General features: G+C 43.3%; 3 protein-coding genes across 7 annotated transcripts; all 3 read left to right on the top strand.

Moving 5' to 3' along the window:
• Positions 1 to 336: 336 nt before the first annotated feature.
• rnf130 (ring finger protein 130) lies at positions 337 to 11,527 on the top strand. Of its 2 annotated transcripts, none has more exons than XM_037462375.2 (10): positions 337 to 563; positions 670 to 790; positions 1,545 to 1,830; positions 5,190 to 5,381; positions 5,713 to 5,963; positions 6,679 to 6,750; positions 7,375 to 7,457; positions 7,594 to 7,690; positions 7,793 to 7,979; positions 9,499 to 11,527. In XM_037462375.2, exons 3-10 carry the CDS (start codon positions 1,575 to 1,577, stop codon positions 9,606 to 9,608), a joined length of 1,248 nt encoding a protein of 415 aa, XP_037318272.1. In that variant the 5' UTR covers positions 337 to 563; positions 670 to 790; positions 1,545 to 1,574; the 3' UTR covers positions 9,609 to 11,527. The 2 variants fall into 2 exon arrangements, with proteins under 2 accessions (XP_037318272.1, XP_037318270.1); XM_037462373.2 differs by having other exon boundaries at positions 338 to 563; positions 670 to 802.
• A 259-nt stretch (positions 11,528 to 11,786) lies between these two features.
• Positions 11,787 to 23,973, top strand: LOC119211443 (TBC1 domain family member 9B). 2 transcript variants are annotated; one of them, XM_037462350.2, is made up of 23 exons: positions 11,787 to 12,047; positions 13,516 to 13,626; positions 13,707 to 13,825; positions 13,909 to 14,140; positions 14,694 to 14,952; positions 15,995 to 16,202; positions 16,346 to 16,543; positions 17,186 to 17,317; positions 17,473 to 17,623; positions 17,699 to 17,913; positions 19,033 to 19,150; positions 19,270 to 19,472; positions 19,551 to 19,633; positions 19,716 to 19,845; positions 19,946 to 20,044; positions 20,216 to 20,284; positions 20,989 to 21,229; positions 21,311 to 21,376; positions 21,565 to 21,633; positions 21,841 to 21,894; positions 22,237 to 22,281; positions 22,406 to 22,503; positions 22,577 to 23,973. In XM_037462350.2, the coding sequence occupies exons 1-23, from the start codon at positions 11,930 to 11,932 to the stop codon at positions 23,177 to 23,179; spliced, it is 3,621 nt and encodes a 1,206-aa protein (XP_037318247.1). In that variant the 5' UTR covers positions 11,787 to 11,929; the 3' UTR covers positions 23,180 to 23,973. The 2 variants fall into 2 exon arrangements, with proteins under 2 accessions (XP_037318247.1, XP_062416437.1); XM_062560453.1 differs by lacking the exons at positions 22,406 to 22,503; positions 22,577 to 23,973 and having other exon boundaries at positions 22,196 to 22,270.
• A 434-nt stretch (positions 23,974 to 24,407) lies between these two features.
• On the top strand, positions 24,408 to 26,421 carry mrnip (MRN complex interacting protein). Of its 3 annotated transcripts, none has more exons than XM_037462382.2 (7): positions 24,408 to 24,576; positions 24,800 to 24,859; positions 25,100 to 25,200; positions 25,273 to 25,318; positions 25,591 to 25,721; positions 25,887 to 25,938; positions 26,099 to 26,421. In XM_037462382.2, the coding sequence occupies exons 1-7, from the start codon at positions 24,517 to 24,519 to the stop codon at positions 26,306 to 26,308; spliced, it is 660 nt and encodes a 219-aa protein (XP_037318279.2). In that variant the 5' UTR covers positions 24,408 to 24,516; the 3' UTR covers positions 26,309 to 26,421. The 3 variants fall into 3 exon arrangements, with proteins under 3 accessions (XP_037318279.2, XP_037318278.2, XP_062416436.1); XM_037462381.2 differs by having other exon boundaries at positions 24,411 to 24,576; positions 25,273 to 25,345; XM_062560452.1 differs by lacking the exon at positions 24,408 to 24,576 and adding an exon at positions 24,625 to 24,696 and having other exon boundaries at positions 25,273 to 25,345.
• The last annotated feature ends 128 nt before the right edge of the window (positions 26,422 to 26,549 follow it).

Below are 26,549 nucleotides of genomic sequence, written 5' to 3'. Positions count from 1 at the left end.
GTTATTGTTAATTATGATTGTTGTGTTATTCTTGATATTATTATTGTTTTTATTTTCATTATTTATACTAAAAGTATTACTGTATTGTTATTGTTGTATTGCTATTATTGTTTTTTAAGAAGTAACAGGATGGACAACTTAAATTTAAAAAAAGTGTTCTAATATTTACATTTCAATAAAAACATATATTAATGGTGTTTAGCAGGTTATGAAATATTAAAGCTTTGATGATTAATAATCTTCGATACTGTGACTATTAACAGCGGATGAGTTCTCGTCAGGTATCGCGACAAATGACGCAAACCTCAGGTACCTAAACATTGAGGTATCGTACACGCGCCCCTCTGCCGCCTCCCCTTGCCTGGCTCTGCGCCTGCGCAGTAGTGACCAACGCGAGACACGGGGATCGAGCTTCCGCACGGTCCAAACAGCTGGAACAGAACGGGGATTAAACACGGAACCGCTGCAGAATCTGACGACCTCGAGCCCACCGGGCCGGTAGACCTTCACCGGGAGGACGGCGCTGCGCAGGCGGGAGCTGCGTGCGTGTCCGCCTGCAGACGGTAAGACAAAGCGACCACCGACAGGCGTTAACGGGTCCCAGCACCGAGCAGCGGGCCCGGACTTCATTTCAGCAGTCATTTAACGCCACGGGCTTGTAATCACCAGGATCTCAGTGCCGAGGACATGGCGGCGTGAAGGTCCAGATGTCGACCTGGTGATGATGCTCCACGATCAGACAAACACACGGACACTGCCGTCTGTCCTGTCCCCGACTATCTGATCCACGGTACTGCTCACTGTAAGGACATACTGGGACCGACACAAATCCAAGATCGAATCGAAGGACTAGCAGAGACAATGGGAGGGGACATTAGCAGGATGTACTTTGGAACATCTGGGACATTAAGAGGACATCTTATTGACATTGTGCGATATAAAGAGGGCATGTGGGGATGTCTAGGGGACTAACCGAGACATACAGAGAGTACATAGGGACATCCAAAAGGACATTTAGGGGGTGTAAAGAGTACAAAGAGACCTCTAGGGGACATACAAAAGGTTTAAAGAGACATCTAGGGGACATTAATAGGACGCCCAGGTGGCGCACATCGACATCTAGCAGAGGTCCCCAAACCACAAGGCCCCTTGGTACCGGGCCACAGAGAAAGACATTTTTTTTTTGTTTCATATGACTTTTTTTCAAAAAAATATTTTATTTTGAAAAAGGACTGGATTCTCTTTACATAGGCTTGTCCCTTTTGACACATTTCCGCCTCATCCTCCCTCCGGCCTCCTTCGTCTCACATGTAACGTTAAAAGGTTTAAAAGGTGTAAAAAGGTTGTGGATCTCTGATCTAAGGACACAGACCGCTACAGGAAACATAAACATTAAGAGGACACATTGAGACATTTGTATGACACACAGAGACATTAAGAGATGAACAATATAAAGACACAAATCACCTTTAGAGACTTTTTAATATTACCAATAATACCGTTTGAAATTAAGTTGTTGTCAAAAGGTGTCCTGTTTTCTGTAGGTTTGGATGTGACACGACTGAGAGGACGACATGATGTCCCCCAGGTGGACCCGTATGCCCGCCTCGTTGTTCCTGGTCCTGGTTCTGACCCGCTCGGTGGCAGCGGCCCGCTCTGACAGAAACGTCGTGTCAGAGGAGTATGTGGGCGCAACGGTGAACGCCACGGTGATGGACGGGCGGGGAAACGTTCTCCACATGATGAGCAGCGACGAGGGGACATACGGACAAAACTCACCTAAGGTGGACACCAGGGGACTTGTCATCACACCTGCCCAGCACCACGGAGGTACTGACTTACACCTGAGGTCACGTGGGGGTCAAAACAATTCATTATATTTTGTACATTCTGTACACATGCGTCAGAAGGATCTCTATCAGGACCGACTACAATGGATGTCACGTAGAAGATGTACAATGCATTCAGTTCATATGACAGAAATGATTAAAATAATTGATAGTAGTAAGACAGGTGTACAGCAGGACCATGCAGGGACAACCACCATCAGATAGAACCACCATCAGGTAGAACCACAGTCAGGTAGAACCACAGTCAGGTAGAACTATCATCAGATGGAACCACCATCAGATAGAACTACCATCAGGTGGAACCACCATCAGGTAGAACCTCCAACAGGTAGAACCTCCGTCAGGTCGAACCTCCATCAGGTAGAACCACCGTCAGGTAGAACCTCCATCAGGTATAACTAACAGATGGAACCTCCAACAGATGGAACCACAGTCAGGTAGAACCTCCAACAGGTAGAACCTCCATCAGATGGAACCACCATCAGATGGAACCTCCATCAGATAGAACCTCCAACAGGTATAACTACAGTCAGATAGAACCTCCAACAGGTATAACTACAGTCAGATAGAACCTCCAACAGGTAGAACCACAGTCAGGTAGAAATACCATTAGATAGAACCACCATAAAATAGATGGTGGTTCTATCTAGATAGTCAGGTAGAAGCAGGTAGGGAGGGAAAGCAGAAATACTTTAGGAAAGGGTAATGTTTCTTTATGATTAAAGTAATATTAATATAATTAATATTTAAAATGATGATGATGATGATGATGATGATGATGATGATGATGATGATGATGATAGCAGCAGCAGGAGGAGGCACGAACAGATGGAAACCTGCAGAGACAGCACAAAAACTCTGAATTAGTGATGTGCATTAATAAGATGTGAATTATTATAGAAAGAGAGAGACAGAGGAGCTCTGTGTGTCCTGCAGCAGTCTAGGTCTACAGCAGCTTAACTTAACTAACTATAGGTACCAAAGAGGAAAGTTTTAAGCTTCATCTTAAACTAAGTTCAGCTGACTGATTGGCTCCAATCCTACTTTATAAAACTCTACGGCTGGATTCAAATTATCAAGAAATGACCTACTAATGTCTAAACACATAAAGTAATTAATATACAGACTATATTTCATTATTAGTGTATTATTACTAGTATACTTTTCATAGAATCAGAGTGGTAACTGTTCAGAGTCTCTAGCATATGTGGTAGTATGCGTAGCATACATAGTGTGTATATTTTATATACATATAGCAGTATATACAGTATCTGTAGTATTGATACTCAGGCTGAAGGTTGAGGCATCTGTATTAGATGTAATAGTTTATTGAGTATTATATAGAGTATTCTATAGAGTTCATGTAGTAGTTAATGGAGTAGTATTTATAGTTGATGGAGTAGTACATGCAGTATCTGTAGTACTGATACTCAGGCTGACGGTTGGGCGTCTGCTCTCAGGTCACATTACAGTCAGACTGAAGGACACTGCAGCATCTCAGCTCTGATCTCTGGTACCAATGATGTTTATGTATTTATGGAATGTATATGGTGTACATACCTTTCACATGGTAACTATATATAGTGTTATACAAGCGTCGTTGGGTACCAAGAAAAGCACTATAAAAAACTATTATTTATTCATACATTTATTTATTTAAAATTTATATCAAAACAGAACATAGTCTGAATATTCAGAATCCTGACTCTCGCACCTTTTTCTGAAGAATTTATTGTTTTATAAGCAGATACTTAATGTACATAATGTAAAAAGACAACAACGTTATAGCATTTGGTAACCATTCCCCTGTCAGTGACGATGCAGTGTAATGATCAACAACCTGAATGTGATTTTAGTGTCAACATAAAAAATCTTCAACACACAGTACTTACGAAGTACGTACTAAAACATTCATATTAAAATATCACAATATTTCTTTTGTAATTAAATATTAAAACGGACTAAAAATAACAATACTGAGAAACCGCTTTAAAAATGTCAGAATGTCCCTTTAAGATGTAAATGTGTTCTCTATAACAAAGCTGTAATTACTACGATAACATAATGTCCCTGCAGTGGTCCTGCCGTCCACCTGGCTTACTACTTGCAACATTTGAATCATGTCTGTCATAGGAATTGAATGTTTGTACATATTTTATGTAGTTCATTCTGTACACATGGGTTTAATAGCAGTCTGATAGAGGGATCCTCCTCTGCTGATGTGAGGGTTTTGGGACAGAATGTTGCATGTGTACAAACTGGAAACCAGTGGCGGCTGGTGGATTCTTTTCTTCAGGAGCAGTAAACATCCCAGTATGATTCAATGTAAATCAAATCAACACATTAAATATAAAACATTCATTCCAACAGTTTAACATAATAAGGACAACATATTCAAAAAATTCAGTATATTAATAAAAATATATATATATGAATATAACTACCATATTGTAACTATTATATATATATCCAAGATAAATATCATATAATAAATATATTAAAGGATAAATATATTCATATGAAATCTATTAGAACATGGATATATAGATCTAGATACATACACAGAACTTCACACAATGAATTATTTTCGATAAAATGTCCCTGTTTTCATCCATGTCCTGGTTGTGTGCGTCCGCCGTGCGTTGTGATGTTAACTCTGTCATCGCGTCATTACTGTCAACCAGCCTCCACTTCCAAACACAGTATACATATATACGGAGTTAGCATGTAGCTAACTAGCTAGCTAAACCTCCAGGTGTAGCATCTCTACAGAAGCGTCCGTTGTCTGATGGTGAGTTCAGGCTGATCTGCGTCCAGCTGTTTTACTTATAGTTTCTCCAGCAAAGTTCTTCTCTCGTACCGAGTTCGGGTCGGGTCTTCTCGGAAGGACACTGCCCTGACGAGACTTGCCCTGACGAGAGGCAGCGTACGCCAAGCCCAAATCTCAATGTATGTTAAAATGACGCTAAAATTATAATGTCACTCATTAACTTTAATCAGTGATTGACTGCTTCTTAGACCCGCCCAGCTGAGACATGCGGAGAGGACGTGCAGGAAAAGCATATATTTTGCGAGGATACCTTAATTTACAAATAATTCTGGGAATATTCCATGTTTCAAAAACACAAAGACACATATTGACTATTTTGTAAAATGTGTTTTTAATACAATTTTAAAAAGTTTTATTTTTTGTTGTTGTTTCTTTGTGGCTCAAGGTGGGGCCACGCCCCTTTGCCCTCCATGTAAAGGGTTCTGAGGCAAATTCCTAATAATGCGATTTGGGGCTTTACAAAATAAAATGAATTGAATAATTACCATGGTAACGCTCTGTTTACTCAGTGGTGGACCGGCAGGGCTGCGACCCCGGAACCCGTTTCCTGGTCCCTCCTCGGAACGCTCACTGGGTGGCGCTGCTGCAGAGAGGAAATTGCACCTTTAAGGAGAAGATTCTGAAGGCGGCCGCCTACAACGCCACAGCAGTAGTCATTTACAACAACTCCACCGACAAGACTGTCAAGATGGGACACGAAGGTCAGAGAGTTTGACTGTCAAAGTACCTGAGCAGATAGAGGACACAGTACCTGAGCAGATAGAGGAGACAGTACCTGAGCAGATAGAGGTCAGAGTACCTGAGCAGATAGAGGTCAGAGTACCTGAGCAGATAGAGGAGACAGTACCTGAGCAGATAGAGGTCCGAGTACCTGAGCAGATAGAGGAGACAGTACCTGAGCAGATAGAGGTCTGAGTACCTGAGCAAATGGAGACAGTATTGTTCAGTTGTGTACTACTGTTACACTGAAGTACAGTGTATTACTCTATTTTTCAGTCTTTACTGGTTCTGTTACTGGTTCTCTGTGTACAGGTACTGGTGACACGGTGGCCGTGATGATCACAGAGGCGTATGGTAAAGAAATCCTGGCACACCTGGAGAGGAACCTGACTGTTGTGCTCTCTGTGGTGGTGGGTCAACGGAGTCCCACCAAAAACATCAACCGAGGATCGCTGGTGTTTGTCTCCATCTCCTTCATCGTCCTGATGATAATTTCATCAGCCTGGCTCATTTTCTATTTCATCCAGAAGATCCGCTACACCAGTGCCCGTGACCGCAGCCAGGTAACACCCTACCATATCGCTAACGTAATGCTTACAAGCTAACACGCCGCTAACAAACAGCGCTAACGTGCCATAACAACTCTAAACACAGAGCTAACGTATTATAACACCGCTAACAAGTATAACACATGGCTAACATGCTAAAACATGCTGACAAGCTTAAAACACAGCTAACGTACTATGACATTGCTAACAAGCTAAAAGTAGAGCATGCTGTTACACCCTCCTCTCCTTCTACCTCCTCTTGCTCCGATGAATCATTAATATTTAATCCGATTCATCTCCCCACCTCCCCAAGTAATATTACCCCTCACGACCCCCCTCCTCCTCGCCATCTGCTGCAGAACAACCTTCACCTCACCTTGAAGAGTCAGCATACTAGTATTCTGAGTACTGTACTACAGTGGACTTACAGAGAGTACTAGTATTCATTCAGAGTACTGTAGTACAGTGGACTTACAGAGAGTACTAGTATTCATTCAGAGTACTGCAGTACAGTGGACTTACAGACAGTACTAGTATTCCGAGTACTGTAGTACAGTGGACTTACAGACAGTACTAGTATTCATTCAGAGTACTGTAGTACAGTGGACTTACAGACAGTACTAATATTCAGAGTACTGTAGTACAGTGGGCCTACAGACTGTGGTAGTATTTAGACTGGTGTAGTACATGTTATACACTTACATGTATGTACTGCATGTTCTCTGTTCAGCGTCGCCTTGGTGACGCAGCGAAGAAAGCCATCGGGAAGTTGACAACAAGGACGGTGAAAAAAGGAGACAAGGTAAAAACATCTGTCACTTCCATCCTTCTTCTGTGGTGCTGAATGAATGTCTTCACTCTTGATCAGAAGGGGTTCAGTCGAGTACATCACACTACAGAACGGATCTAAGGGAGGGGACACGGTTGGATACATGGTGGACAAAAAGAACCAGAGGTGTCAGACTTTGTTTACTTGGAGGAAGAGAACTGACAAGTTGCTACAAGGACACAGCTGATAGCAGACACTGATCAGTTAATAAGAGTCTTTGCTTCCAGGTAGGACGATGACATTGTCTCAATACTGCGGACAGACGAGAGGTAGCGGCTGTAGTTACAAATAAAAAGACGGTAGGAAGAAAAGAAAGACAGCGACGTTAATTCTCCCACTTACCAATAAAGTGGGAGAGTGGATATATTTCTATCAAACTGTTTAATTGTTAAAATGTGTTTAGATTTATATAAATTCAAGCTTTTCTTTCTCAGCACTTTATTTGAACATGTTTTAAATGCAGCACTACTTTTATTTAGTTGATTAAGAGAACATTATTTATATTTTTACAGTCACACTTACATGTTCATTTCTTTGTTACGTGACATTAAATATTGACGTCAGAGGGTCATGTGAGTTTCTCTGTGTCTGTTGCAGGAAACCGATCCGGACTTCAACCACTGTGCGGTGTGTATTGAAGCGTACCAGCTTAACGATGTGGTTCGCATTCTGCCCTGCAAGTGAGTGTGGAAACACTGGAGCTCCCCACAGCTGTTTTATTATATTCACCTTGTGCTGCCAGTGTCCCCATGTGTTTTAATATGTTTGAGATCCACTCAGTCCTGGTTCTGATGCTTTGATGAACCGTGTCTACAGACATGTCTTCCACAAGGTGTGTGTGGACCCCTGGCTCAACGAACACTGCACCTGTCCCATGTGCAAACTCAACATCCTTAAAGCTCTTGGCATCATGGTGAGTCATTACATACCATTAACATACCCGGAGTGTCATTAATAACCGCTATTGTCTCCTCTGCCCTTCTCTCTGTCCTCTCCTTTTGTCCTCCGTCCTCAGACCACTCTCCCCTGCGTGGACAGCGTGGTGTTGGATGTGGAGCGTCTGGGTATCGCTCAGGCGTCTGGAGGCCAAAGGGTGACGCTGGGCGAAAGCAACCAGCCGTCCATTAGCCTAGAGCCACTGAGCCTGCCCCACCCCGAGGCCCCTCCCAGAACGCCTGCTGACATCACCGTTGCTGTGACCAGTAAGACACATGGCACAATAACCCCCAAAAGTCTTCACCGTTAAGCGACAAATCCAATTAGAAATATATATTTACACTGACGTCTTTACAACTTTACAATAATAATAATAATAATCGCAGCTTCCCAATGTCGTAGAGCACATATGTCAAACCAGTGCAAAGCCAGGGGGCATCCAGTGCAGTACTTACAGGAGCTTTACCTTGCATGAAGGAAGACGCCTGAAACTCTCCTATATGTTCGGTCGGTATCTGTGTAAAGGTTTTACTTTGAGGAAATCAGAACAAATCCAGAGAGGCTTTAGTGGAGGCCTCACAGGAGCTTCACAGCAGAGAAATGGGATGCAGTTTTTCTGATCTCAGTCATTCCTCGGCTTCTTGTTCAAAATAAATGTGTTTTTGTTTGGAACATGTTCAAAATTATTTTGAACTGCGTTTAGTCGTAGAGGAACCTCCTGTATTTTTAGGAATTATTAGGGCCTGAGCTGACGCCCTTTGGTATTTTAAAAGTTTATTATTCACTTTTTGCACTTTTGAGGCCTTTGTCATATTCAAAAACTGTCAATTTAACATCCCCAAATATTTTCAGAATATTGACACACTGCTGCAGTTAATCACTGAATATTTGGACTTTTTGCCATTTTTGCCTAATAGTCTGCGCTTTTTGGTTTTATAAACTTGGGGGTCAAAAGTTATTCAAATGAAGAGTCTTCGTGGATCCACCTGGGCTTGGTGTTAAGACCATTTTGAGTGTTACCATGCACTGATTTTCAAAAAACTATAGCACCACCTATTGGTAAAGGGGAATTACAAAAATTACACTTTGATGTGCTCCCCCAAGCCATATCTGATCGACCTCAAATTGGTGAAGTCTCACCAAGACTATATATATGTGTGTGTGTGTGTGTATATATATATAGGATAATTCCCTTCATAGCCCGCCCCCCGGCAGCCCCTGCACCCTGTTTGACATGTGTGACATTTGGGGTACATGTGTAAGAGGAAGACAAAAGGCATATGTCGACATAGCATCACTAAACATACTCATATTTTAAAAATATTATTTAAACACTTAAGGGTCCCAATTATTTTTAAATTCTGTCATAACGCCACCGAGTGGCAACAGGAGATTACACGTTTGTGCCCCAATGTGCGCCATAGAGCGAGGACCCGTCCATTGCTGCCCAGAGCTCATTGGCATTATCCTATTGGGTCATGAGTGCCTGTCATTGATGTCATGTGGTAATAAACCAAAAAATGGCAGCATTCCGGGATTCTTGACGCTGGTGACAGGAGGATTAATAACTAAAAACAAATTCGCACAAACTAAACAATCTGCTCCATTTGTGGTTATTAAAAGAAAATTCTAATTTGTTTTGATTGATGAATATCTCAGTTTGTTTAGAGAATCGTTTTTTAAGAACCATTGTTATGACTCATGTGGTGCACATTGTTGTCTGTGACTTGTGTCATAATGGTGTTTGTAGAACATGAGTCATCTTTCATCTCTTTCTCTCCTCAGGTGGCGGTCACTTTTTTAACAGGAACTCAATGTCTCCTCGCAGTTTAGTCTGCGAGATGGAGCTACCAGACATCCAGGCCTCGCTAGACCTCTATGAAGACAAGTCCTGAGGCCCATCGTCACTGTTCCTCCTCCTCCACCTGCTGATGGACGGACAGCCTTTATGGGCGCAGGTTGTGGGTTGTGTGGAGTGGGAGAGGGCGCGTTCCGATATAGACTACCTGGACGCACGTTATACCATCATTAATCATCACGTTTTCTTTCCAACTGAACATGGACTCTAGACTTTCAAGAAACAATCCTGGAACACTCCCATCAAAGTGCTTTTTTGTTTTTGGAAAACGTTTTCTAGAAAGGTCCCGAGCTCCCAAAAAGACTGCTTGAAAGGTTACTGAGGGACTCGGAAAGTTTGATGGTCCCTGAAAAACTCATGAATCTGAAAGACGGTCCTGCGTTCTTATAAATGATATTGTCTCTCTCCTGAAAAGTCTCTAGAAGGTTCCTTTAACAACTTGAAAAAGATTTCTTAAATCTTTCTGAGTTTATTTGGTTCCTGGGAAGGTTTGTGAGAATAATCCTCAGTGATCAGTACTTTCCTGGACCTTAAAATGAAGAACCCAAAACATTGTATTTAAATAATATTCTTGGAAAAGTTATTGAAGTTCTAAGGAGATCCTTCAAAAAGATACTGGCTGAGCTGATTCCTGATGTTCATCATCAGACTGGAAGCCAGACCAGTGGATGACCTGGATTCTCTGTGGAAACAATCTAGGACTTGAAAGGTGGACATCATGAGGGTTGTGAGCAAAGCGACATCACACCATTCGACACGATTCGATTCACGGAGTGAAAAGAGCCGAACGTTGACATCTCAGCTCATCTTTGTGCGACTGTCCTTGCAGAAGGTATAACCCAGGCTTAACAGTGTTAACTCCCCTGTAGCATAACACCTGCTCAACAAGGACACTTAGATTTAGAGGAGCAGTCTCAAAATATACTCTTTTAGTTGAAGTTCCTCAGCAAGCAAACCCGGGGTCCTCTGTTCTTCTTTTGATGCTTCCAGAGATTTAAAACTTCCACACCACATGTATTAAATCCTCGTGTCCTTCAGAGTCAGATGGGAAGATCAGAGTTTATTGGGCATATATTATGGACCCAGGGAGAAACCTCTCTAGGTCAAAAGAGAAAATTGTCTGATTTTCAGTCCACTGGTTTAGACCTTTTAGTTTGTCTGGATTCCTCAAGTCTGGGGGCCAATGAGTGGAGAGTCGGATGGGGGTCACTACCTGTACTGCCACAAGCTGTAAGCAAAACACATGTAATCTCACCTTTTTCATGTTTTAACTCCGTCCAATTCAATAATCTACTTTTCATTTGAAATACATTTCATAATAAATATATATTTACTGTATCATCAAAAGGTTGGACAAACTCATTCAATTGAATGAGAGAGTGTGTCCAAACTGAACTGGTACTGTACATGGAGATTATTCTCTAGTTGATGCTATTGTCAATCCTTTTTAAGGTTGGGTCTCCTGGATTCATCGTCAGTGTCTCATGTTAACTGCACTTATTTAGCTTTCAGCTCTCACAACTAATACATAACGGGGAAATAAAAATTGACGACGGCATTGACCCGCTAACTAACCCCAACAACATGAAGGACCTTAAAGCTGCTAACATGAATGTGGTCCTGCCGTGTTCCCATTTGCTGACAGATGTGGCATCCTCAGCTGGACCTATGAGGTCACTGCTGTGTTCGTGTCACCCAGAGACTCGGAGTGTCTCCTGAAGTGACCGACGGCTCCTATAAGATGTATTAAACTGCTTTTGAATTACTCCGCGTGTAATAAACTCCAGTGAAGGAGCTCCATATATAAAAAGCATTATACAATCTATAACCTGACTGATCAATCAATATTATCTTTGAAGACGTTTTTGTGTCACATGGTGGTGATGATAGAGAGGATACTTTCAGTTCACTCTGTCTCTTACTGCCTCAGAATTAAAGTGTTATTATTGCCTTTAACATGTCTGAATTTATTGATCCGTGTATTCAACCCACAGATACAGCTTTATAAATGATTAATAAAAAACATACTGGTGTAAACTAACCCCAGTATAGTATTAAAATGTACTAATTATATGTTTAACATATTTACATTTTTTAAATGCGTATTTAATTAAAACGGTTTTTAATTTAAAAAATGAGGTGATTTATTTTTTTTGAGGTATTTATTCTCACGTCTGTGACGTAATGACGCACCGTAGGAAGAGGCGGGGTCCTCTTGCGTCAGACCCGGAAGTGATGTTAAGTCAGCAGACTCAGTAAAAACAACAACATCGCCTCACTGTCCGTTGATAACGGTTCCGTTCTACCGGTGATAACGGTTATTTCCCCCTAAGGAGGGTGACCAGGGAGAGAGTAGAGATGTGGATCCAACCGGAGGAGGTTCTAATGGCCGGAGCTCTGTGGGTCTCTGAGCGGGCCAACCCGTTCTTTATCCTGCAGAGGAGGAAGGGACACGGCCGAGGGGGGGGACTGTCTGGTGAGTCACTAGTTTCTGCCAACTGGGTTTACGTCCCTAATGGTTTTGGAAACTATTGGTTTGCCACTGCTTGGCCGTCGTGGTTTACTTAACAGCAACAGCTGTTTTGTGGCTAGGTCGCCTGATTCGTCATACATTCACAAACATATCGCTGGAAATCTTCAAAATGCATCACATGTCCTCATCAATACGACACATCTGGATTAAAGCGAATTCTCCTTATTATACAGATACGTACACCACTTACGAAGAAATATATTAAAATATAAACATGGAAGACACGATTGAAACGCTACACTGGAAATCAGGATCAGGAAACATTTATTACTAAATAAAGACATACAAGGAATTTGACCGTTGGGCAATGATTACATCACATGTCATTTAAATGACGCTTTTATCCAAAGCGACTTACGTTGCATTATAACTCATGCGTTACATTTTGCCTGTGGAGCTATTGTAGGTTGGGTGCCTTGTTCAGGGACACCTCCACATGGCACATGGAGAAACTGGGAATTGAACCATTAACCTTGTGTTTCCCAGCGCACCACGCTACTCCATGCATCACCCTAGCCCCTAGATAAGGTTACATGTTTATGAGCCCAACTGCTGAGTGTGGTGGGAGATCTTAGTCCTGATGGACCTCAGCCTCTTGCCGGATGGAAGGGGCACAAACACTTCATGTCCGGGGTGAGAGGGGTCGGCTACAATCTTTCTAGCTCGCTTCAAAGTCCTGGAAGCAAACAAGTCCTGGAGAGACGGCAGAGTGCAGCCAATCACCCTCTCTGCAGAGCGGATGACACGTTGCAACCTGCCCTTGTCCTTGGCTGTGGCTGCAGCGTACCACACGGTGATGGAGGAGCAGAGGATGGACTCCAGGATGGCTGTGTAGAAGTGCACCATCATCGTCTTTGGATTTCTTCAGCTGCCTCAGGAAGAACATCCTCTGGGTCTGGGGAGTCAGGAAATCTATCAAACCTGCAGTGAACTCGTTCAGCTCGTAGTTTGTAAGGTGTTTAAAGCCTCTCCAAACTGAAACAGTCACTTGCTGAGAACTGTTGTTGAAGTTTCTCAGAGTCGTTTAGCTTCTCTCACCGCCTTGCTAAACCTGTATTTTGACTCTGCATATGTTTGGTGGTCCTTTGGCTAAACGTATGATATAGTGCAGCCTAATGAACTAGGTACATTTATTTATGAACTATATCAGTGTGGAGGAAACGTTTTGGTCTGCCGTGATCTTACACCTGCCTTCCTCTGCCCACCAGGCTGCTACAACTCAGTTGAGGAGAAAATTGCTTTTCATTTTTGCAAATTCCCTTGTTCTCTGTGTTCAGGTCCACCAGTTTATCTCTGTCCCTGTCTCTCTGTTCAGGTCTACTGTTCCTGTGGGTCTACTGATTGACCTCTGGTGTCTCTATGTGTTTAGATCTGATGGTTTACCTACACCCTTGTTTCTCTATGTGTTCAGGTTTACTGGTTGGAACTCTGGATGTGGTGCTGGACTCCAGCGCCAGGGTGGCTCCTTACAGGATCCTGCTGCAGACTGCGGACTCTCAGATCTACTGGAACGTGGCTTGTGGTGGGTCCGTTGGACTAGGAGCGCTCTGGTTGTCTTCGGTGTTTGAGTGGCGTTTATTGACCCTCAGTCATGTATTTTAGGCTCATCCAGGAAAGAGATCACTGAGCACTGGGAATGGCTGGAGTCCAACCTCCTCCAGACAATCTCCATCTTTGACAACGATGAAGACGTTACCACATTTGTCAAAGGAAAAATCTCTGTATGTAACTTCTGGTTTGACCCGTCAGGTTGTCTTTTTTTGTTGTGTATGATCTTTTCAGTGAGTGATTTCACTTCCTGTAGGGCATCATTGCGGAGGAGAACCGCCTGAAGCAGGGTGAGGACCAGGAGGAGGATTGTGGGAAGTTTCGAGAGGCAGAGCTGAAGATGAGGAGGCTGTTTGCGATGCCGGAAGAGGAGAAGCTGGTGAATTATTACTCCTGCAGCTACTGGAAGGGCCGAGTGCCGCGCCAGGGCTGGCTCTACCTGTCCGTCAACCACCTGTGTTTCTACTCTTTCCTAATGGGCAAGGAGGGTACGAGCGGCCAATCACAGCACTGAGTTTAATAATGTAATCTAACTATTCTGTGCAGGACATTTTATATCCATTTAAAAAAAACAGGGTTACGTATGGAGCCAAATCCAGGTCAAAAGTTTTGAATATTTGAAAAACAAATGTGAACCTTAAAGTTTGACTTGAAAAATTAAGCTGTTATTTTTACACGCCTATGTATATATGTATATATATATATATATATATATATATATATATATATATATATATATATATATATATATATATATATATATACATATATATATATATATATATATATATATCGGAAATACGTCTTTACACATATACATACATATGTATATATATATATATATATAAACATATGTATATATATATATATATATGTATATATATATATATATATATATATATACATATGTATGTATATATATATATATATATATATATATATATATATATACATATGTATGTATATGTGTAAAGACGTATTTCCTGATGTTGATAATTTAATCTTAATATATTTAAATGACGGATCTCCTCCACCTCTCAGTGATCTTGGTGGTGCAGTGGACGGAGGTGACCCAGCTGGAGAAGAATGCCAATCTGGTGTTTCCAGAGAGTGTTTGTGTCAGCACGCGTCACACCGAGCATTTCTTTTCCATGTTCCTGAACATCAACGACACCTTCAAGCTGATGGAGCAGCTGGCCAACATCGCCATGCGCCAGCTCCTCGACAACGAGGCCTTTGCTGCCGACCTGACGCTGCCCAAACCCTGCAAGACGCTGAAGAATGTGTCCGCACTCAAAAGGTATCAGTGTCAGTGTGAAGAGGGATCACTTTACTTATTATATGTGTAAAGCAGAATCACTCTATTCATCATTTGTATCCAGAGCTATCACTCTGTTCACCATCTGGGAGGTAGCACTCTGCTCAGAAATCAGGAATCCTTCTGTTTATTGTCTGTCTCCACAGGTGGCACTCGGCAGTTTTTGATGCAGCCTCCATGTTGTGCTCCTGAAGTAGTCTGGACCTCAATTCAATTCATTTTATTTTGTAAAGCCCAAAATCGCAAATTACAAATTAGCCTCAGAGGGCTTCACAGTCCGCAACATCCTCTGTGCCCAAACACTGACATCGGCACAGGAAAAATTCCCCAAAATATGAAATTCCTTCCATGGGTAAAAAAAGGGAAGAAACCTTAGTGAGAACGTTGGAGGAGGATCCGTCTATCAGGATGGACTAAATGGATGTCATGTGTACAGAATGAACAACGTAAAATGCATTCAGTTCATATGACCAAAAATATTCAAATAATTGCGACTGGAAAGTCAGGTGTACAGCAGGACCACTGCAGGGACAACCTCCACCAGGTAGAACCACCGTCAGGTAGAACCACCGTCAGGTAGAACCACCAACAGGTAGATCCTCCGTCAGATCGAACCTCCGTCAGGTAGAACCACCAACAGGTAGATCCTCCAACAGGTAGAACCTCCATCAGGTAGAACCACCATCCACAGAAGCCTGTAGGGAGGGAAAGCACAAGACTTTAGGAAAGGCTAATGTTGGTTTATGATGACAGTAAAATTAACATTTAAAATAGTAGTAATGATGATGATCGCAGCAGCAGCAGCAGGAGTCAGAACCAGGGTCCAGACGAAACCATGATCCATGGAATCCTGTGAGGCGAGAAAGCACAACTAACTCTGGAGAAGAAGCTGAATTAGTGATGTGCATTAATTAAACGTGGATTAATGTAGAAGGAGAGAGTGAGAGAGGAGCTTGGTGTGTCCTAGCAAGTCCCCCGGCAGTCTGTTGACCTTTGACCTAGTGAGTTTATGTCCTCGCTGCAGGGATCTGGACGCGAGGGCGAAGAATGAGCGCTATCGAACGATGTTCCGTCTGACCCAGGACGAGCGTCTGGACGGACACACGGACTGCACACTGTGGACGCCGTTTGCTAAGATGCATGTGGTGGGACAGCTCTTCATCTCCAACAACTACATCTGTTTCAACAGCAGAGAAGAAGGCTTGTGTCAGCTCATCATCCCTCTCAGAGAGGTAAGTCAGGAATTATCAAGACTTAACAGGAAACCCACAGATCACACAGTTGCTCGCTCAGCTCAGACATGATGTAAACTAAGTAATGGTACGTCTTGGCCACCATGCTTGTTAATCATTACCCATCATCCTCTGCTCCTCAGGTGTCCATTGCGGAGAAGGCGGACAGCAGCAGTGTGCTACCGTGTCCCGTCTCGATCAGCACTAAGAACAAGATGAACTTCCTGTTTGCCAACCTCAAAGACAGAGACTTCCTGGTCCAGCGCATCTCTGACTTCCTGCAGCGCACACCGGACAGCTCGCGAGGCGATACGAGCCCGCTGTGTCCCGTCGGTCCCTCTGTGAGTCACTCATTGTTCACATTGAGGACACAAAACGTATCAGAGCTATAATATATACATTGCAATACAAGTATTCACCCGCCCTTGGACCTTTCTACATTTTGTCATTGTATAACCACAGATTAAAATGTATTTCATTGGGATTTTATGTAATGGACCAACACAAAATAGTCCTTCATCTGGAAATTGCAGGATATATACATGTTCTGTTAAGGCACCACTGCAAACCTAACAAGAGAAGGTCATGGAGCAGATGAGTCATGGAGCAGATGAGTTGCCACTGGAAGAGCTGTGAAGATCCACAGCTGAGGGGGGAGAATCCAGCTAATCTAAAAGACAGATGGAGCCAAATGCAGTAAACATGATGCAGTGTGCAAAAGACTTGAGCCTGAGGCGGGGGTTCATCTTCCAGCAGGACAGCGACCCTCAATATACAGCCAGAGCTACAATGCAATGGTTTATCAGAGCATGTGGCCCAGTCAAAGCCCACACCTCAATCCAATTGAGAATCTATGGCAAGATTTGAAAAGTGCTGTTCAGACAGCGTCCATCCAATCTGAGCTTCACGATTAATGGAGGAACCTTTCAGACCTGGTGGAGACATACCCCAAAAGACTTGACTGATATGTTTTGTGTCCTCAGGCGTCATCCATGTCCTTGGGGACTGAGTCTGCCCACAAGATGCCTCACTACCACCCTGGTCTGTCCACAGCCAGCCAGGGTTTACTGCAGCTCTACCACCAGGACGCCCAGGAGGACCTGGGGCCCAAAGCCGTGAGTTCACATCCCAATACCTGTAGACACTGAGGAGTACTGTCGGGTACTCAGGCGTTCTGACACTGATTTAGCTTCGCTATGTTTAGGTCTGATATGTAAGTTATGGATACAGACTGATATGTGAATGCATCTTCTCTCCTGCCCTCCTGTAGATGAAGGAGAAGATGAAGGAGGAGGCGTGGAACATACATTTCTCAGAGTTCGGTCGAGGTGTCTGCATGTACCGAACCTCGAGAACCAGAGAGCTGGTCCTCAACGGGATCCCAGAGGCCCTGCGAGGAGAGCTGTGGCTGTTGTTCTCAGGTCCGTGTTCATCCCCTCATATCAAAGCTAACCCTCATTCTGCTTGGTGAATTCACCGTGTCCTTGTTGCTACAGGAGCACAGAACGAGATGGCCACCCACCCTGGCTACTACGGTGACCTGGTGGAGCAGGCCATGGGGCTGTGTTCATTGGCCACCGAGGAGATTGAGCGTGACCTTCACCGCTCAATGCCAGAGCACCGAGCCTTCCAGAATGAGACGGGCATTGCTGCACTGCGCCGCGTCCTCACCGCCTACGCCCACCGCAACCCCGGCATCGGGTACTGTCAGGTACAACGGGCTCACTGGTGTTACAGGGAAGGACGACTGGCGTCTGTCTAAGAGGACTGAATAGCTCCACGTCAGGTGTCAGAGGGACACAGAGTGAGTGCTTGTGTGTTTCTGGTTGTCATGGTGATGGACGACAGCTACACCATCTGTTTCACGCGCTAATCAAAGGGTGGGAACTATATACTAGACACTTTGAGAATTAGGAATTTACATTAGAGTGAATAGTGAGAGGGTTTGACTTTGTCTCGAGGTGCTGAGGTCTGTTGGATTCCATGGTCACACGTCTAGGACATGATGTCCCAACTTAGATTCTGAAGCTCCTCTCTAAGCCGTGCAATACACACATTACATTACATGTCATTTAGCTGAAGCTTTTATCCAAAGCGACTTACAATAAGTGCATTTCCACATAGAGATACAAACTCAGAATAACAAGTAACAAGAAAGTACAATTTCGTCAAATAAGCAGTTTCAAAACATGTTATAGAAAAGTGCCATTATATTATAAGTACAATTTAAGTGCTACCATTTGTTAGTGCTACGGTTTGCTAGTGTTTTTAGTCAAGGTAGAGTCTAAAGAGGTGTGTCTTGAGTTTTCGACGGAAGATGTAGAGGCTCTCTGCAGTCCTGATGTCGTCAGAGAGCTCGTTCCACCATCTGGGAGCCAGGACAGCAAAGAGTTGTGATCTTGCCGAGTGCTTTTCTCTCAGTGAGGGAGGAACAAGCAGCTTGGCAGATGCAGAGCAGTGTGTGCGGGTTGGGATGTAGGTTTTCACCATGTCCTGGATGTAGACTGGTCCCGATCCATTCACAGCATGGTACGTGAGTACCAATGTTTTGAACTGGACGCGGGCAGCCACTGGTAACCAGTGAAGAGAACGGAGAAGTGGTGTGGTCTCATTGTATAACCACACCCATGTAAACATTCATGAAACATGATCAGTGATATTGCAAAATGTTGAATAGATCTCAAAAAGCTGAAGGATTTATATAACTATATATGACACTATTCTGTTCTAAAATTCATATTGAATAATATGAAATAGGCCAGTATTCAAGGCCTGTGGGCCATAAATAAATAAAAATAGTACGTATTGAAAATAATTTCTCCTGCTTCAGGCGATGAACATTGTCACCTCCGTCCTGTTGCTCTACTGCCCAGAGGAGGAGGCCTTCTGGCTGCTGGTGGCTCTGTGTGAGAGGATGCTGCCCGACTACTACAACACCAGGGTGGTGGGTCAGTACCAACGCCGTCCTCTGTAGTAGTAGACCAGAGATTACTCCTTTAAAGAAGTCCACTTTCTGTCATTGGTAAAACCCTGAAACATTGTACTGATCTGGTTCCTGTCGCTGCAGGTGCTCTGGTGGATCAGGGAGTGTTTGAGGAGCTGACTCGAGCCTTCCTCCCTCTTCTGTATGAACACATGCAGGAGCTGGGTGTGATTTCCACCATCAGCCTGTCCTGGTTCCTCACACTCTTCCTGTCTGTGATGCCCTTTGACAGCGCCGTCCTATTAGTCGATTGCTTCTTCTATGAAGGAATCAAGGTCACCTTCCAGGTCAGACTTCACTGGACTGACTGATCCTCGATTGATCACTGATTGATTGGCTGTTACGGTGTAGCTGTCTTTGTGCAGGTGGCGCTGGCTGTGCTCTATGACAACATGGAAGCCCTGCTGTCCTGCAGCGACGAGGGAGAAGCCATGACCATCCTGGGCAGGTAGCAGCCCACACAGCTGTATGAATACGTTTAAAAATAATCCAAGCCAGCATCAAAGGAGCTGTCCTGTGTGTGAGTTTAGGTACCTGGATAATGTTGTAAACAGACAGACTGTGGCTCCTCCCATTCCTCACCTGCATGCCCTACTGACGAGTGGAGACGATCCTCCACCTGAGATTGACATCTTTGATCTCATCAAGTCGTCCTATGAGGTCAGAATAACTCATGTGTGTTGCTCTCATGCAGTCGGATTTTGCACTCCTACTGCTTCAGTTTAATTCGATCTTCGATCTTTTCTTTTTCTTTGAGCAGAGGTTTGGCAGCTTGCACTCTGATGTCATTGAACAGATGAGGTTTAAACAGAGGTTAAAGGTCATCCAGTCACTGGAGGACACGGCCAAGAGGAGCGTGGTAGGTGATGTTTGAGTTCTGCGGGCTAAATGCTAACATGCTAAAGTAAACAAAGGGTTAAGTGTGTGTGTGTGTGTGTGTGTGTGTGTGTGTGTGTGTGTGTGTGTGTGTGTGTGTGTGTGTGTGTGTGTGTGTGTGTGTGTGTGTGTGTGTGTGTGTGTGTGTGTGCAGGTTAGGGCGATGATGACGGAGTCTGCCTTCAGTATCGAGGAGCTGGAGGAGCTCTACTGTCTCTTTAAGGTCATAAGCAGCTCTTTATTGCACTTGACTCTGAGCCTTGCTGTCTTTTAAACATATTTATTTTTGATCCATGACATTTTAAATCATTTGATCCCATTTCTACAAGCTTATTTGCACATTATTGCATCAAAAACTGCATTAATTGCACTTTTGCCCTGACTTTGGTTTACACTGTTTGATGGAGATCTAGTGTTGGACATTCTTTGGAGGAATCCATTTCGACAGAAGACGCTCAGTCTCTTCCCGAAGTTGTGACAGTGCCTTTATGAAAAAATAAACTTGCTAATCCCTGGGAAAACGTGTCCTTATGTTCAGTGATTCCAAATGAGCCAAGATTCCAAATATCAATCACCCCTCAGCGCCGGTAGACAGAAGTAGGACACATGCCTTTTGAATATTTCATCCTCCATTGACTTTAATAATTGCCTTAGAAATAATCAATTGCTTACCATTAAAAAACAATTCATGCTTTTATTCAGGGGACTGAGATGAATCACCTCGTTACTTTCTTTACAAGAGTTAAAACAATCAAAGACTTGAATCTGGGTGGGGGGGACACACAGCTTAGAGAGGAGTCAGCCCAGTTCTCAAAGATTAACTTACAGTCATCATGAATAATGAATGGTTAATAATTCATTCTGTGTCGCCACACTGGACCTTGAATCGTATGTTTTGATCTGATTTTAGCCTGTTTTTTACGACAGTCCAAACACATGACGAGCTGTTACTGGGGCTCCAGCAGCTCTGCAGCCGAGCGCCATGATCCCAGCCTTCCTTACCTGGAGCAGTACCGCATTGACCCGGCTCAGTTCACCCAGCTGTTCACGGCACTCAGTCCCTGGGTGTGTGGAGGTCACACCTCCACCCTGTCAGCCCGCCTCTTCAGACTGTTGGACCAAAACAAGGACGGACTGGTCAACTTCAAAGAGTTCATCACTGGACTCAGTGAGTCCACAAACAGGAAGTCTGAATATCAGCCAATATTTAAATATTACTTTGTACCACAGTGTGTTTGTGTGTCTGCAGGTGGGATGTACCACGGAGACATGACCGAGAAACTCAAACTGCTGTACAAGCTCCACCTCCCTCCAGGTAACAGTCGCACAACTCAGCTGTGTGTGTGTGTGTGTGTGTGTGTGTGTGTGTGTGTGTGTGTGTGTGTGTGTGTGTGTGTGTGTGTGTGTGTGTGTGTGTGTGTGTGTGTGTGTGTGTGTGTGTGTGTGTACTATAATTCTTCATTTTGAGATATTTATCTGTATTTGTACTGGTTTGTGTTGCAGCGCTGTGTCCTGAAGAGGCGGAGTCTGCTCTGGAGGCAACACACTTCTTCACTGAGGAGGAGCCACGAGGTAAACACAGATAAATACTTTAAACTACAGAGTAACTACAGTAGTCTTATTATTTTATTGTAGCAGTATTAATACTACTGAAACTATTAGTACTAGTACTAATACTATTCATACTACTGATCAGATTTATAATCTTTTAGTATTCCCACTCATGTTGCCTAATTTTTTCTCTTCCTTCTTTTGATTCTTCTTTTTCTCCTTCTCCAGAATCTTCCTTCTTATGTGATGTGGAGATGTTGGGGCAACCGGAAATGACGCCAGGTTTGTGATCTTCACATGGTTCAGTATTTACCTGAATGAATAACCAGTCCAGCTGAGAAGCCAAGACTGCAGCTCATAAAGTCCACACACACACAGCCGGCACCTGATAAACCATCCCATGACTCAAGAGGGGGGGGGGCGGGGCTTATCCAGAACTAGCTCTGATACGTCGTCCATAGAGGAGGAGAAACGTGTAAAATCGAGATCAACATCTATCGATTGAACGGCTTCTACGGTTTTCATTCTTTATCTCTAAATGTTATTAACATCTTGCTCACTTCAGTCCTTTTATTTTATGGAGGAGGATGATGGTTGTGATGATGAAGATCCTCCTGTGTACAGGTGAGGCAGGGAAGGATGGGGGAGGAGACAGCGAAGAGAAGAAAGGTAAATGCTGTCAGCTGAGTTAAGCAGAATGTTACCTGCACAGGTGCTTCACTGTCACCGTGAATCCACCCACTTACTGCAGGTAGTCTTTGATCTGTGACCTCTGACCTGTGTGTTGTTTCAGACGAGAAGGTGAAGGACTACCGGTACTACCTGAGAATGTGGGCTAAAGAGAAGGAACCCAAGGCCGAGACTATCAAAGACCTGCCCAGGATGAACCAGGTGAGAATCCGGATCAGATTCATGTTGGGTTCGTAGTGCACACCTGAGTGTGTGTGTGTGTGTGTGTGTGCAGGAGCAGTTCATCGACCTGTGTAAAACGCTGTACAACATGTTCAGTGAGGAGCCTCTGGAGCAGGAGCTGTATCACTCCATCGCCACTGTGGCCAGCCTGCTGCTGCGCATAGGGGAGGTCGGCAAGAAGTTCAACAACAACGGCGGCGGCAGGAAGGCCAACACGCCTGTCGCTCAGGCTCCGCCCAATGAGCCTCAGAGGGAGGAGGGTCATGGTGAGGGGGGGTCAGGGGAGTCCCAGGTGTGCCTGGCTTTGGCTGACGCTCAGCTGGAGCCGGCGGCTCTGGACGAGGAATCCAAAGACGACGTGTCGCTGTCGTCGTATTCGGTGGTTAGCTCCAGCTCGCTGCAGTGTGATGACATCACTGACAACGCCGTGCTTATTGGTGACGGGAGGCAGAGGCGGGGAAGCGTGCTGGATGTCGATTGGTCAATCACCTTTGAACAGGTGCTGGCATCGCTGCTGACGGAGCCACCACTAGTGGACTACTTTGAGAAGAAGAGGGACTTCCAGAACAAGATGGCAGCCTGTAAGGCACAGAGGGGAGTAGAGCGTCAAACAAGCTCCGCCTCCGACCACGAACTCACTCAGCATTCCACCTGACTCTCCTCCACCTGAGTCCCGTCTTCTTGTCCTTTACATGTCATTTAGCTGACGCTTTTATTTCAACCATAAACCTTTACCTGACTCTCCTTTATCTAACTCTCCTGCACCTGATTATCCCAAATCCAACATTTTTAACTCAACAACAAATCATGAATTCATTTCCTTTCAAGAATTTCTGAAACTCTCAGAAAACCAGAACAATAACCAGTTGGATGTTAGAACTACAGAAGCCTCAACTTCCCAAAATGGTTTCTTTGTTGAACTACCTTTTTTTTAAGTTGAAAAACTAAATGAATATCCAATCATTTCTGTCCTAAATTCTTAAACTCTAAAAACCTGAGGAAAGATCGAAAGTTATAGTTTGGAGGATAAAAATAGTCTGGTGAGCAGGTAAACCATTTATATGAGAAAGTTTAAGAATTGTTAATAAGAAATTATTCTGTTTTTAATTGATTTTAAGAATACAAAGTAAAGTAAATTGTTTTCCTGAGAAAACAAAATTAACTTGTGTACTGTTAAAATGCTTTAATTCCCTTACCGATTATATTTACTGTTTATTAAGAAAATAATATTAGCTTTTTTACTACTACTATTTTTACGTCACTAAAGCCTTGTTTGTTTGTGCTGTTTCTGATGACATCATTCCTGTTTACTTCCCGCTGAAACAATGATTTCAAAGGATGTTTTTAATTTAGCTATTTTGCTGTATTTATTTTGCTTTTAAAATGTATAAAAATGTATCAAGTAAATGTAGTCATTTTTCTGTTGTCTAATAAATACTGAAGGAAATTTCCTTTTCTCAAGCTACGTTTATTGATTTATAAATCATACGGTCAAGGTTCAGCTGCATTCAGACTTTTGGGTCTTTCTTGAAGTAGCCTGGGTGTAGCATTGAAGTAGCCTGGGTGTAGCATTGATGTAGCCTGGGTGTAGCATTGATGTAGCCTGAATCTATTAAGTATTGTTTTTTATTTCATTTCTTGTGTTAGAAAAACATTTGATCATGTTTTGATTAGTGACACCATCGAGTCCTATTAGACCGTCAGTATATAAAGTAAGAAATTATTATCTTCTTTAGCATTATATTTTATATATTTTTCTCTGTCTGCTGTTATGCACCAACCGCCAAGTCAAATTCCTTGTATGGCTGACGTGTTTTGGTAATAAATGTTTCCTCTGATGAACTGTGCTGTGGGACTCCGGCCTGTGGGTGGCGCTCGGAGAGAAAAACGCACTTTCTGTTTCCGGTGTCGTCGTGGTCTGAACGGTCCAAAAAGACCCGGGAACTCTAACCCGTTGTATCAGAACCGGGACCGGAGCTTTCACCGTCCATCATGGTTCAGGAGTTTCACGTCCTCAGGTGTTATTCATGTGAAAGCTTTCAGGTCCAACAGGTAACGGGTAACGTTTCACTTAGACTCTTAGTTAGTCCGAATAAATAAGCTGAAGCTAAAGACTATTAGTCCGAATAAATGAGCTGAAGCTAAAGACTATTAGTCCGAAGGGTTTTAATGGTACATTTCTAAAAGTACAAATAGTGCATTGAAATAAACTGAAATGAGTAATTATGCGGAATGTTCTATTGTATTAATGACCTATTAACGCTTTGTCACTCAGGTGAAGAAGGTGAACAAGTGGATTTGTAAGCTTTGTGGAGAGAAACAGTCGCAGCTGAAGGTCAGAATGTCTCCACTTCTCTATAAATATGATTTCTTTGTCCAGTACTGTAACCTTTCGAGCTGATTTATGGACTCTAGATCGAGACAGTCCACGTTACAACACACAACTATTGATTAGAGACCAAGCAGCTCTGTATTTGTGACAAGTTTCCCTTTGCAGTACGATTATGCATTTTGTCATCACAGCTGCTTCATAACCACTGTTCACAGGTGTCACCTCTGTGTGATTGGTTGACAGGAGTTTGGGCGGGGCTCCGGAGCAGACTGCAGACGCCATGTTCAGAAACTTAACGCCATGAGAGGAGCGATGATGGAGGAGCACAACACCTGCTCTCTATGGTAACCATCCGTGTTCTGTCCAGATGTCCTCACCTGGTGCTGCCTCTTTAATGTAAAGGTTTGTGTCAACAGGAAGCAAGTGGAGGCAGAGACGGAGGATGTACCTGAGGACGACCAGGTGACGCACACACAGGTCTTAACCCTGGTAATGTCCTCTCGTTTGCCCTACACCTTTTGTCCTCTTATTCAAAGCATATAGTATACATCAATTCTGTTTTACACCTTCAGACCAACCCATTGCCACACATCTTTCCCTTTGTTTTGGAATTTAGGACCAGTAGACCTTGTTTACATAAAATTATACCCGGTTTTTAAATATAAAAAATAAAACGCAGGCGTGCACACTCACCCTATGTAATGATAGGGGAAACACTGTATGCTGTGTTGCAGATGAATGGGGCTGGATCGAGCCGTTGGAACAAATACCTGGACACACCTGAGGAGGCGGAGCCAGAGGATGAGGAAGAGGATAATGTCTCGCTGGACAGGCAGCAGCGCCGTGACAACCACATGAGTGACAGGTGTGACTGTTAAACCTACCTAATCAATATGTCCGTGTACCTGAGGTTTTACAAAGATGTGATTCATGGTGCTGACATAAAGAGAAACATACATTATAAAGACAATGATTCTTAAAAGTTGAATCATGAATCCATAAATGTATTTTTAAACTGATAATTTGACAGAAAGAGAGAGAGAATAAAAGAAGAAAGACGAGACGGATGCACACCTGAACAGGTAAAATGGTCACATAACAATTTATTCACTGAATGATGAAATATTATTTCTTCTAATTGCAAAATTTAATTTATAATCTAAAATGTTTAGTTTTGTTTCTGTGGGAATATGTTTCCTGGGTGTCTTTTGCTATTGAAGCACGATGACGTTTTCTCTGCAGGCAAACTACTCCAGTCTGGACCACACCAGTCCTCCCACCAAGAGGAGGGTTACTCCCCACGGCGTGAGTCCTGCTCCAGTCTCCAGATCTGACCGCCAGTGGGAGGAGTCAGTCAGTGATGACATCATCAGCCTGCCGCTCACCAGGTCATTACTTCCTGTTTCCTCAATGTTTGAGAGCGGAGAAGATTTCAGCATAGAGGGATTTTAAACAAATGTTGAACATTTTGATGACTAATTTATTGTTAAACCACAAAAATCAAATGCACTATATATATTTTTGTTGTTCAGATTAATAAAAACTGTTCATGGTGAAATGAGACAACAACAAAGTCTTCGTATATCATGATGTCTGTGGGTTCAGCCTTAGATGTAAAGACACTGTCCTCTTATCCAATAGTGACTTATTGGGGTTCTTTTGTGAGGATGTATATTTGACTCAACACAACAGA

Source organism: Pungitius pungitius, chromosome 2 (assembly GCF_949316345.1).
Source record: "Pungitius pungitius chromosome 2, fPunPun2.1, whole genome shotgun sequence".
Lineage (NCBI taxonomy): Eukaryota > Metazoa > Chordata > Actinopteri > Perciformes > Gasterosteidae > Pungitius > Pungitius pungitius.
Note: the sequence above shows the minus strand (reverse complement) of the source record. Positions and strands in the feature narration are given on the sequence as shown.

Excerpts from the sequence above, each read along its gene's own strand:
- mrnip (XM_037462381.2), top strand. The coding sequence starts at position 24,517 with ATGGTTCAGGAGTTTCACGTCCTCAGGTGTTATTCATGTGAAAGCTTT. Across the intron at positions 24,577-24,799 it reads AAAGCTTTCAGGTCCAACAG|GTGAAGAAGGTGAACAAGTG; the intron begins GTAACGGGTAAC and ends TTTGTCACTCAG. Across the intron at positions 25,346-25,590 it reads ACACACAGGTCTTAACCCTG|ATGAATGGGGCTGGATCGAG; the intron begins GTAATGTCCTCT and ends GCTGTGTTGCAG.
- LOC119211443 (XM_037462350.2), top strand. The coding sequence starts at position 11,930 with ATGTGGATCCAACCGGAGGAGGTTCTAATGGCCGGAGCTCTGTGGGTC. Across the intron at positions 14,953-15,994 it reads AATGTGTCCGCACTCAAAAG|GGATCTGGACGCGAGGGCGA; the intron begins GTATCAGTGTCA and ends TCCTCGCTGCAG. Across the intron at positions 19,634-19,715 it reads GCCATGACCATCCTGGGCAG|GTACCTGGATAATGTTGTAA; the intron begins GTAGCAGCCCAC and ends GTGTGAGTTTAG.
- rnf130 (XM_037462375.2), top strand. The coding sequence starts at position 1,575 with ATGATGTCCCCCAGGTGGACCCGTATGCCCGCCTCGTTGTTCCTGGTC. Across the intron at positions 6,751-7,374 it reads CGGTGAAAAAAGGAGACAAG|GAAACCGATCCGGACTTCAA; the intron begins GTAAAAACATCT and ends TGTCTGTTGCAG. Across the intron at positions 7,691-7,792 it reads TTAAAGCTCTTGGCATCATG|ACCACTCTCCCCTGCGTGGA; the intron begins GTGAGTCATTAC and ends CTCCGTCCTCAG.